Here is a 13,285-nt window from a genome sequence, read left to right on the forward strand (position 1 = left end):
TCTACAACTCATTAGTCAAGAAATTTGTAACGCCTTTAAGGTAGAAAAGGTAGCGATACAGCCGTATCGCCCAGCTAGCAATGGCTTGGTAGAAAGGAATAACAGGAAGGTTTTAGACGTATTGCGTCGCACAGTAGGACAGGATCCTGACTGGGACGTCAATTTACCTTTAGTCCAATTATCATTAAATGCAAGGCATCATACGAGTACTCGAGCAACTCCCATAAAAGCTTTGATGGGATATGAACCCAGATTACCTTATGCATGGCTGAATCAGCCAATACAGCCTAATTACTCTGAAGATATCATGAAGATAAGAATCGGAAACTTTAAAGTAATCCACAAGCAATTGCACAAGAATTTAGAAGAAGCCCAGCAGAATATGGTAGAGAAGCATCAAGAAGGATTAAGGCCTGTAGACTACAAGAAAGGGGATGAAGTCTATATTAAGAAGGAAGTAAGAAGTGGTATTAATTATAAGTTAGCCACAAAATTCACAGGACCATAAAAGGTCGTAGACGTACAAGAAACTAAGATAAAGGTTAAGAAAATGAATAACCAAATGCCTTCCACATATGCTGAATCATTGGAAGAAGAAGAATTTTGGATAAACAAGGACAAGGTCAAGAGAACCAAGGAAGTTGAAGAATCCGAAATGACAGACGTCAGAAGAAATTCCAGAAGAAGGAACTAGATATAACCTAAGAAATAGAAGAGTCACTTTTCAGTGAAATAGAAGAACAAACCCATTAATTCATCCCGTTATTCCCATGTATTTATTTGATTTCGTTATTGCTAAGTTTACCTTCACCGGTCGACTTAGGAATAATCTTTTATTGTTGCAATTCTTACTTTAATTAGTTGGTTTGTAGCAAAATTTTGGGTAAAGTGCACTTAACTTCAAATTAATTTTGACTTGAAGGGAAATATTTGGGTATGTAAAGAAACGGTTCAATGCGTAGTATAAGAATTCCAAGACGTATATTAAGTTTAATCGTTCCATAAGAACATTCTTAGAAGTAAAAGAATAAATAAGACGGGTTAAGATAGACATTAAGAGATTTTAAGATAAGAGAATTCGTTTCAGAAATTATTAAGATTTTGAAGGGGTAATTAATACACTTATTTTGTTCAAATCCATAAGATGTTGATTGATGAAAACTTACTAATAAGATATTAATCGATGAAGACTCACTAACAAGAAGTTAATTGATGAAGACTCATTAACAAGATAGTAGTTGTTGAAAACTTATTAACAAGATATTGATTGGTGAAAACTAACTAATTTTTGTCACAGTAGAAGAAACCTACAAGTATTAACCACTAACCGGTTCCTTTAACCGAGTTGCCAATTTTGTTTTAGTATCAAGCAGTGAAGTTATATAGTTTAATGTACAAGGATTACTCAGAAATTACAGTAAGAATGTCCAATGAAATTTTGCATAAACACAATATACAATCTCAGTAGGAAGTCAAGGACACACTTGTTATTGCATACAAATACACAAGGATATTTTCTCCAAGGACTTGTCTCCAAGTAGCAGGTCGCAGCAAACAAGAAGCCATCAAGTGTCGTCAACAAAGAACGAAATTTATTTTCCATAAAAGAAAGACGATATCCACCTAGATAGAATAGGACAGAGGACTGAACCAATCATATACTGTAAACTTGCATAGTTACCATTATTTTTTGCTTCTACCATGCATTTATATAACTTATGACTTAAGGGCTTATGTATGTTTAACTTTCAGTTTTTCTTGGTTTTGGTGATTTATTCTTGTTTGTATTCAGTTTCATGTTTCTTAATGTGATTTACTCATATTTGAATTCAGTTTGATGATTCTTTTAATATTACTTAATCAAGTATTTGTTCATATTTATATTCAGTTTTTTATGTTTCTCTGAATGTTACTTGCTCAAGAATTTATTCATGTTTACATTCAATTTTGATTGTTGCCCTTAACGTTACTTAATCAAGGATTTGCTCATGTTTACATTCACTTTTGATGTTTTTGAGTTAAAGTTTCAATATGATTTCCAAGAAGCATAAGTTAGGAGTCCTCTTGTAGGTATAATATTTGCTTCAGCTTAGTTAACGCTGTCGGAGTCAGCGAGGTAGCGGGCCGAGACTGTAATAGTGTGGCACAGTGTTGTTATTACAAAAGGCAATAACTTAATAATACTTAAGAAAAGGGCACGAAACGGATAATAAGAGAAGAAAAAGGAAAAGGGAATAAGATAATGATTTTTCTTAGAGGACGAATTATCGCGTTACTCGACCCAAATGATTAAGGCTTTTAGCCATCAGCCATGTGGTTTCCATCTCCCCCAAAAAACCTCTGTCCGTACCAGCGATTAGTGACCAACAGGAGATTATGGGCGACGAGCGATATCTACCAGGCATATTCGAGAAATTGGAAACTACTCTCTTTAGCGCCTATGACTAATCACCGTTCCCTTCGTGAACAGGTCTGAGAGAGCCATCTGGCATACGTTAAAAGGGAATTCTATGACCCGTTGTTAGAAAGAGGGAAGTGCCAAATTCTTAAAAGCTCCACCCTTCCAAAGATAGGCCTCTAGTATCGACAAATCAAAAGCCATGAGTGTTGGTCATAAGACAGCCCAAAAGGGGTATCAACGAATGACCTATGAGGTTACCAAATGGATACACCCTCAAGAAGCCAAGACATCAAGTAGGAGGCGTATACAAATTCAAAGCCTACGAATCACTGTAGAGGACCTGACAGGAAGGTGGTCTTGTATGAAGTTAGCAGCCATTCAGACACAAGAAGTCTTTTAGAAGATGCCATACCCAAGTCAAAATCCCAAAATCCAAAGGCGGGGCTAAGGAGATTTCAACCCAATAAAAGGCCAGACAGAGAGAGAAGAGCAGAGAAAAAAGGGGAACAGAGAAGTCAAGAGAAGATAACGACGAAGAGGGGAACGAGGGGAGAACCAGTGGCTCAGCAACAGGCAGAGAGAGAGGAAGACAGAAGAATCCCGAGAAGAAGAACAGGTGCAAAAGTGTGGTGTGCGAATCAATCAAAAGAACAGTGATAAGTGACAATCAATACTCTGTGAAATTCCCTCGTGCCTATAGACTCGTAATCGCAACAAGTGCCCTTCAAAGAACAAAGTTTTATCAGTCCAAGAGCCCAGTAACTCAGAAGGTGGAAAAACTTTTGTAAGAACCCCGAACAAAGAATAAAGAAATAAGCTCACATTAATCTTCATTTCTCATCCAAAATTAGAACCCTTTTAGCGAATTCCAGATCAAGAGCTTTCAGCAAGGTAAGGAGTCTAATTCTCCAAAGTATAGCCTCCAAGTCGGCACACGTTACCTTAGAGCTGTGCGCGAAAGAGTCAGTACCGTCACACATACACGTACCATAAAACCTCTCATTTCAGTGATAGAGAGAGAGAGAGAGAGAGAGAGAGAGAGAGAGAGAGAGAGAGAGAGAGAGAGAAATTATTATTTTTACTATTTAATGTTATTTAACTTTAACATGAATGCTTGAAAACCTATAAATTACATAAAAAATTAAACAATTTCGCATGGTTTCTTGAGGATTTGAAAATGTTGTGCTTACGTTTGTGAAAAACTTCCTATCTGATAAATTAGTTAGGTCTCAATGTAAAGTTTGTGCTATTGTGAATTAGCGCAACTCAAATCACACAAGACTGAGGTATTACTATAAAAGAAAAGTTTCCACCTCTTGATTAAAATATCGCACTTGTAAAGAATTTTTTTTCTTTAAAGGTAATGTAAAGGGAAATAAAACCTATAGCTAATTACCATTTCTGACATGAATTATCTACTAAATACTAGGAACAAGTGTACTCACGTTATAACCTTCTTGAGTGACAAACGTTCTGTTGGGGCAGTGAGGGCACTTGAAATCAACTTTGTCATTCTCATTTTCAATTTCAATAATTCCTGAAATAGTAAATATTTTTGGTATGAAAATCTTGATACAAATATTAATTGTTCAACTATAGAAGTACATATCAAGTACATTGGTTAATCAAAATAGGGATAGTAATAAAAAAAATACAATATGGAGGACTCATCCATATCATATATTGAACAGCATCACAGACATATTTTCTACTCTTTTCTACACTCTCATGGGCTGGCCCAAAGGATCTGTTCTTGAAGAAAGGGAGAAAACTGGACCAAAAGAAAATTATCATTACTGTAGCATAATGTAGTTTGTCCACCACTCAGTCTTGATTCCTATGGAATTTATCCAAAGGATTTGTTCTTGAATGGCTCATAAAAATTGGAGGATGGTCAAACTGAGAAAAACTGGATCACTAATTGTGGATCACTAATTGGGAAGAAACCAACAAGATTTTATGAAAAGTAAGAGACAGAGAGAAATGCAGCTGGGGAACAAAAACAAACAAGAGCCTTCAGTACTATCATGTTTAACATAAAGCCCTTAGAAAGTAGAGGAAGTTACTGTTTAGCTATGGCACGTGAAAATGCATGTGGGAAGAAAAGAAACACAGGATATACAATAACATCAATACCTTTATCTTTTGTTTTAAGGTAATTTTACCAGACAAACAAATTAGTATTATTATCAGTTTTCATTAGGCTAGACATAATGTATTTTTACTCATAAATTGTAGCTCACTGTATAGTTTGAAACTCCTTAAAATTCATATTAATATACTGAAAATAATGTTGATTAATTTCATGCTACCAATAGCTACCATATATCTATTGCCTGTTCAGATAGATAATGCCATAATTCTACATTACATTTATAATCTTTTTTATTTCAGAATACCAATTAACCATTTACAGAAATAAAGTCTTTAAGGCTAAGGCCCCACTGAATCCGTCGCGGCACGTCGCGTGCGTCCAACACGGCTATCCATCTACAAGCGTGTCCGTCTTCTGCGCGTGTGGCCCAACCAGACAAACGAGTGACAGTTATAAGACGGACAATTCAAACTTCAGCAGTACTTGCCGTTATGAAAGGAGAGCGCGAGGTTTTCCTCTGACTCGATGCTGTCAACCAGATAAGAGGCGTTGAACAGTAGGAAAATCTGGACTTATGACATAACTTTAGATGAGGAAAGAGTGGAGAATATACAAAACTCTTTCATAAGTTACGATAGCGTCCAGACAAGTATTTTTTAATATTGTCGGATGCCGCCGAAAACCTTTGACTTAATTCACGAGGGCATTATACCTCGAATATCAAAATTTGATACCAATTACAGAAGATCCGTATCAACGTAAGAAACTTGTAGTAACTCTGAGGGAAGGATTACTGATTTCGAAATTTGTAAAGTTGCACTTTATTTAACCTTCTTACGCCGAAGCCCTAAAAATCAAAACCTCTCCTGTATGCCGGCGCCAGTTTGGAGTGAGCGCGGAACCGGAAAAAATAATTTTTTAAAAAAATCACAGCGCGCTTAGTTTTGAAGATTAAGAGTTCATTTTTGGCTCATTTTTTTTTTCATTGCCTGAAGTTTAGCATGCAATCATCAGAAATGAAAAATAATATCATTATCATATGTAAATAATGCGATATATGGTAACGAAAAAAAAAATTCATAGATAATTGTATTCAAATCACTCTGTGCAAAAAACGGTCAAAGCTAACGAGATACTTTTTTTTCGTTGTATTGTACACTAAATTGCAATCCTTTTGATATATAATACATAGTAAAACAACAAAAGCAACACCGGAAAAATATTATCACAAAATGATATACGAATTCGTAACGCACGGACGTAAAAAAATGTTATTTTAAAAAATTCACCGTAATTCTAAATAATGTTCTAGAGACTTCCAATTTGTTTCAAAATTAAGACAAATGATTGAATATTACGATACTGTAAGAGTTTTAGATTAGAATTGCAGATTTCGACCATTTCGGATGAGTTAAATTTGACCGAATGTCGAAATTTTAATATATATATTTTTTTATATGCACATATTTCAAAGATGGAAAAAGCTACAACCTTCAATTATTTTTTATTGTATTTTTCATGAAATTGCGCACATTTTGATATATGAAACTCTATAAAAAGGCTAATATGAAAAGGAGCAAATATTAGGATAATGCGATGTACGTATTTCGGAGACTTGCGGCCGCGAATCGGCGCGCGGAGTGAAGGTAAATATATTTTTCAAAAATTCACCATAAATCACAATATTGTTTTAGAGACTTCAAATTTGTTTCAAAATGAAGAAAAATGACGGAATATTACTAGGCCGTAAGAGTTTTAGCTTACAATTGCGTTTTTCAACTATTTCGGTAGAGTCAAATTTGACCAAACGTGGTTTTTTTTCTATTTATCGTGATTTATATGCAAATATTTCGAAAAAAGAGAAAAGCTACAACCTTCAATCATTTTTAGTTGTATTCTACATGAAATTGCGCACATTTTCATATATAAAACTTTATGTAACAGCTAATTTTAAATGGTGCAAACATTTCGACAATCGCACAAAAAAATTCTGATTTTTCGGAAGAGTTACCGCGCGAACGTAATGTTTTTTTTTTTTCATAAATTCACCATAAATCGAAATATTGTGCTAGAGACTTCCAAGTCGTTGCAAAATGAAGGTAAATGATTGAATATTACTAGAATATAAGAGTTTTAGCTTACAATTGCGTTTTTCGACCATTTCGGTAGAGTCAAAGTTTACCGAAAGTTGAAATTTTTGCACTTGACGTTATTTATATAAAAATATTTCAAAACTGATAAAAGCTACAACCATAGGTTGTTTTTAGTTGTATTGTGCATGAAATTGCGCACATTTCCATATATAAAACTTTATGTAACGGCAAATTTAAAAGGGTGCAAACATGAGGACAATCGCACGAAAAAATTTATCGGAAGAGTTATCGCACGAACGTAAGGAAAAAGTTTTTTCATAAATTCACCATAAATCGAAATATTGTGCTAGAGACGTCCAATTTGTTGCAAAATGAAGGCAAATGATTGAATATTACTATAATATAAGAATTTTAGCTTACAATTGCGTTATTCGACCATTTCTGTAGAGTCAAAGTTGACCAAAGGTTGAAATTTTTACACTTGTTATTTATATGAAAATATTTCAAAATTGATAAAAGCTACAATCATGAGTATTTTTTTGTTGTATTTTACATGAAATTGCGCACATTTTCATATATAATACTTCATGTAAAGGATAATTTAAAATGGTGCAAAAATTATGTCAAAGTGACGAAATAATTTCCGAGATGTGTCACTGATACTTTTTAGTGCGATAAGAAACAAATTCGCGCTTGCGCGCCTGCGTAGCGATTGTAAACAAAACAACGCCTTGATCCGTGAACTCCCAGCATCCCCCAAGGCGCGTGATACAAAAGTTTTCCGGCTGGTAGGCCTATAAGTATTTTTCCGCAAATTTTTAAAAAACTTTTTTGAGCCGACGTATGATACGTCCAATCGGCATACGGGAGACATTTTGACTCGACGTTTAATACGTCCAATCGGCGTAAGAGGGTTAATACAAAAATTAAGATACATAGAATTGTGTGTGAACTGAACACCTTGATACAGGAACTTCTGAAACAAAGATATTTACATAAATGTATCCATTAGAATATAATAAAAAAAATACTTTAATCCTTTATCATAACCACAAATCATCACATTTGATTATAACTCAAAGTTGGGCAGGTGGTTCAAACGCAGGTTGTTGTAGGTCTACCACAACTTCTTCCTTCATGCGGACCCCAGCTCGGAGACGCACGTCCACGTGCGGCTAAAAACAAAATGTTTTGTTCCTTGCACGTCCAGACCGGTAACGCACATGACGCCACGCACGCTCATGCGCCGTGTGGGGCCACTCGTGTTTGAACTATGACAGTTGATCGAAACGCACAAAACGCGTAGCCGTGTTGGACGCACACGACGCGCCGCGACGGATTCGGAGGGGCCTTAGCCTAACACTAATCTTACAAGTGCAATTAAAACTGATTTGTCTTCATTTTCAGTTCATTCATGACCTTATGAGAAAATTTGCAACATACAGTGAACACTGTATTCGCTATCTCGAGATTCTCGGACTTACCTATTCGCAGGTTTCTCTTTGTACCATATCTACCTATTATTCATGGGAAATTTACCTACTCGCTGTATTTTTCACTGAGAAAGATTCACAAGTTACAGTACTGTATTTTCATATCATTTTTGTGACTAAATGCACTTTTTGTGATAAAACTAATACGTATAACATTCAGTTAAAAGCATTTTTAGAGGAATTTTCTTATGTTTGAACCATCAAAATAGTCAGTTATAAGTGTTTTTGAGAGGGGTTCTATGCATTTGCGGATTCTAGCTATTTGTGTGGGGTCTGGTACACATCCCCCGCCAATACGGGTGTTCGCTGTATTTAAACCCTTACAACTTCATGTGTAGTTACTGTTCAACATTCAAGAGGTGAAATTCATACAAATTACTACAAATCATGATGTAAAGACTGAGAGAGAGAGAGAGAGAGAGAGAGAGAGAGAGAGAGAGAGAGAGAGAGAGAGAGAGAGAGAGAGAGAGAGAGAGAGAGAGAGAGAGAGACTGTGTTTTCTGTGTTGCCTTGGTACTACTGAAATGAATGTAATATTTATGCACTGAATATAAGCGATGGTGCCAAAGGAAATATTCAAGATTTAAAAGTGTGAACACAGTAATTTTTTATATCCATACTGAGCATTATGGTTCTATAAACCGTTACTGATCATGGTATTCATTGTTCAGGATTAAAATGTGGGTAGTATCTGATTCCCTTCGAGCCTCTCCCTACCAAAGGATAAAGAGGGAAGACGGCAACTATATGGCAGAAAAATAGTCCTTGGAAAAGGAAGAACACTTTTGTTACCTGGGTGACATTTTGGGTTGTGAAGCTGGTAATACCATTAACATTTTAAAAGATTATCAACAACCTAGATTAAGAAGAGATTTTAGGAATTTCTGGTAGAGTATGAATAAAAGTACCCTACTACAAAACACAGCAAAAAAATTTTTAATTTAGATACAGACTGTATTCCTCAGCAGCATAGAGTTGGCACTTACTAAGAAATTGGACAAGATTTAGAACAGATGAGACTACAAAATGCTGAATGCTGAGAGCCATGGTTGAAATGCATTGGGAGACCATACTACAAATTGGGGAGTTGCCAAGAGATGTTGAGTCCAGAGGTTGGATAATAGACTGAGACAGTTTATGGCAAGTAATAAGCATAAACGAGGAGCAGTTAGTCAAAACATTAGACATAGAAATTGCAGAATGATGAACAGTAGTAAACTGTTTGTATTATAGAAATAAAATATGGTAGCGTAGAGCCATTGCTGAGATTCTGATATGAAGAAAATGCTTTATGAATAAGGTTATTAATTAATAAGGTTGGCCTAAATGTCTCTTGAATGAAGTGTGAAACTGGAGCAAGACAAAAATTTCTCCAACAAAGCAAAGTGACGACACTTACCCAAACCTTTATGATCAGATGAAGTCTGATGGATATTGAGATCTTCTAAAGTAGAGAATTTATCCTTGCAGAAGGCACACTGAAGAATAACTTGTTTATGTAATCGTCTGAAAACAAAAAGGGAAAGAGGTACTACATAGGTATATTTCTGTTAAGTTATTAGATATACATATATAGTAGTTTAACAAGACCACCGAGCTAAAATTCACAAGGCTGTCTTGAAGGGTTTATTTTTATAAAATATTATGTATGTACATTTAATATATATATTGCAACTTGACAGAATGGAAATGCTCAAGATACTAGCAAGAATTTTAAGTGTCTATTTGACTAAAATACCTTTTCAGTACCGAGCCAATTAATGGTGTGATAAATTTCCATTATAAGAATACAATTTCTCGCACATTGTTAGTGTTCATTTATTCATACTAACGATGACTTTCAAGTTCCCCCAAAATATACTAGAATCTAGTTACGGCATGATACCTTATCAACGTGAGACGTCTCATTCACTTTTGGTTTGTTCCAAATAAGTGATTTACCTGTATAATTCTGGTAGTTAAAAACCATCCTTTAATCAGTGCTTTGTAAATGTTGCTGGAAGATTCTTAGTAGTAGAGAGACATACAATTATATTACAGTACAATCATTCAGGGTTTTACTATGAGTTTTTCAATAAAATTGTCATCATACCGTATGTACTCGTGTAACATGCGATCTTGCATATCATGCGACCCCCAAATTTTCACCCTTAAAAAATTATTTTAACTTGTATCTCACGTATCATGCAAGTTAAATTTGCGAGACCAAATAACAACAGGCTAACCTCTTTTCCTCTTCTTTATCTATTCCATTTTTTAGTTAGGCTAACCCCTTTTCCCCTATCTCCTTATCTATCCCAATCTATCCCATCTTCTAGTTAAGTTTTTGTTTACACAGTAAACATACCCTCAGCGCCATCTACTAACGAAAAAAATAACTAAATTTTGTTCACAAAAGATACATATTTAAGTGATATTTCGACTTGGAAACACTTTGTATAGCTTTAAATAACCTTGTCCCATTCACTTGCACTAACTAGAATCAAGAAAGTTGCTCTGATTTGAGTTCAATACAGCAAAACAAACTTACCTCGCAATCGCCCTCAGCTGATTTCCAAACCAAAACACTGATTGCTATGTTTATATTTTATAATACAAACATAAATACATATAATATTATTGGATGCAGTGAAGTAAAGCATAACTTTTTAAAAGATCCATGGAAAAGATGCATATTCATTATGTTTGTATTTTATCATACAATACTATGTGATTATTACATACTCTAATTCTATTTCTCGGGTATGATGTGACCCCCTTAAAATTGACTCCAAAATTAGATCTTCAAAAGTTGCATGATATGCGAGCATACAGTAATACCCCAAACTTACGCGATTCGATTTGTGCGAATTCACAATAGTGCGAACTTTTCATTGGAACTTAATTAATTATCATATGTGAGTTCTTCACAATAGCGCAAACATTTCCGAACCCTGCAAAAGTGTTTATGTTTAATTTATTGTGCAAATGTTTAAATTTTAAAGCTTTTCTGTTTAAAATATTTATTGAAAATGTATTATTTTTTATTTTTGTACATGCATAAATATGCATTTAGTGCATATATGTACTTTTATAAGATGTGATACCCACTCACAAAGTTACTGCACTTTTCAAAGATGATATCCCTTCACAAACTTTGTTTAATTTCTGAAGTATGTACTAATATTCTACAATTAGTATAAGTTTTCATGCTTTTAAGTGTAAAATCAGTACATAGATTATGTGTATGCTATATATATTTCTGAAAATAATACAAAGGCAGTAGGTAATTCAGTGTTAGTCACTATATACAAACTCGATGATCTACCAGTAAAACATCAGAGTTGTCATTCTGTGAAAATTACTTTCTTAACCTCAGAGAAAAGTGCTAGTACAATCTGTATGTATACTTTGTTACATAATTACAGCACATACAATTAATGTACTTTCGGAAGATGTGATCCCATTCACACTTTTTAAAGATGATACCCCTCCAGAGTTTTACCTACATGATGTATGTATTTCTCTCTCTCTCTTCTCTCTCTTCTCTCCTCTCGCTCCTCTTACTCTCTCTCTCTCTCTCTCTCTCTCTCTCTCTCTCTCTCTCACTAGTTCATGATTTTAAATTTATTTAATTTTACCTTCACCCTCTGCAAACATTACTTATGTACACACGTCTTCTGTATTTGATTTGTGTGACTCCGTTATGACTGGCATATGAAGTTTGCCTAGTGATGCAAAGAAAACTTTTACTCTGACAGAAAAAGAAAATGGAAAAATGAAAATTACTTTCTCAACCTCGGAGAAAAGTGCTGGTAAAATCTGTATATACTAGGTTACGTAATTACAGCACATACAGTTAATGTACTTTCAGAAGATGGGATCCATTCACACTTTTTGAAGATGATACCCCTCCTGAGTTTTACCTACACGACGTATGTATTTCTCTCTCTCTCTCGCTCGTAGTTAGCTCTCACACTAGTTCATGATTTTAAATTGATTTAATTTTACCTTCTCACTCTGCAAACATTACTTATGTACATACATGTCTTCTTTATTTTATTTAATTTCGTTATGACTGACTTATGAAGTTTGCCTAGTGATGCAAAGAAAACTTTTACTGACTGACAGAAAAAGAAAATGACATCCCATGAATTGAGGGTAACTTTAGTATATGTATGAAAATGGATATGTATGTACATAGTAGTTACTGTAACTATTTTTATGCCAACCATTTATTCCTTTTTTAAGGGTAATGTATTAAACTAACTTTTAAATCAAATTACAGTAACTTTAATTTTATTTAATTAAAAGTTAGCCTAATACTTAGGGAGCATGATTAGGGTCATCTTTAGTGTTCAAACTCTAGAGGTAAGCATTTATTAGCAATTTCAGAGACCGTGCCAAACTTACGCGAAACTTCTCCTTGTGTGAGGGTCTGGAACCTAACCTCACATAAGTTCGGTGTATTACTGTATACTGTATATATTTTTTTTAATGTTTTAAAAATAATGCATCATGAACATTTATGCCAAAGGACAGCATAAATTTACAACAAGACCTACCATCCTTACCTGCACAAGTATGCTGAAGCATGATTAATCATATCAATATGCAAAGGCAATAACAAATGGAACATCAAACTTGCACTTACTACACAATACTACAGAAAAACATAAAAAACTAAAAGAAAAAAATTTAATTAAAAAGGATCTGTGAGGCATACAGTGAAATCTTGGTTTTCGTACGCACTGGTTTACATATGATTCCGTTTTAGTAGGCTTTTTCCAACGAAATTTTGTCTTGGGTTTCATACATATCCTTGGATTTTGTACACCTGGAAATGCTCCTTCCAGGACCCACAGTGTAACCAGGCCCGTACTGAGTGCCCAAACAAAACACCCTATGTTCTCTAATGACCCATCGTGCTTTTGCGTTCATTGTTTTTGTGCTTTTTTTGAGTGCAACTGCTAAATAAACCATCATGGGGCCAAAGAAAGTTCCAAGAGCTAGCCCTTCAGTAAAAAAGGCGAGAAACACTATAGAATTTAAGAAAGAACTCGTACAAAGTGTTGGAGGGTGTTGCATGCCGATCTCAGTGAGAAAATGCCTGCAACAAGTGCTGCTGTTAGTGAATTTCAGGTCAGGAGAGGCTGGTTTGAAAAATTCAGAAAGTGAGTGGACGTAAATAATGTGCCTACTTCAGTGATTAGAAACATGTTTA

At 34.7% G+C, this 13,285-nt stretch overlaps 1 protein-coding gene across 2 annotated transcripts in view; it reads right to left on the bottom strand.

Annotated features, from left to right (window-relative positions):
- LOC135203115 (zinc finger and SCAN domain-containing protein 2-like) overlaps positions 1–13,285 on the bottom strand; it is a 157,302-nt gene that overhangs the window by 47,136 nt on the left and 96,881 nt on the right. For both annotated transcript variants that reach the window (XM_064232748.1, XM_064232749.1), the window contains exons 9-10: positions 9,482–9,588; positions 3,847–3,938 (exon numbers count right to left, since the gene is read on the bottom strand). In XM_064232748.1, coding sequence (XP_064088818.1) covers positions 3,847–3,938; positions 9,482–9,588 — 199 coding nt within the window. The remainder of the gene's footprint in view (positions 1–3,846; positions 3,939–9,481; positions 9,589–13,285) is intronic.

The sequence above is a fragment of the Macrobrachium nipponense genome, chromosome 33, assembly GCF_015104395.2.
Source record: "Macrobrachium nipponense isolate FS-2020 chromosome 33, ASM1510439v2, whole genome shotgun sequence".
Taxonomy (NCBI): Eukaryota; Metazoa; Arthropoda; class Malacostraca; order Decapoda; family Palaemonidae; genus Macrobrachium; species Macrobrachium nipponense.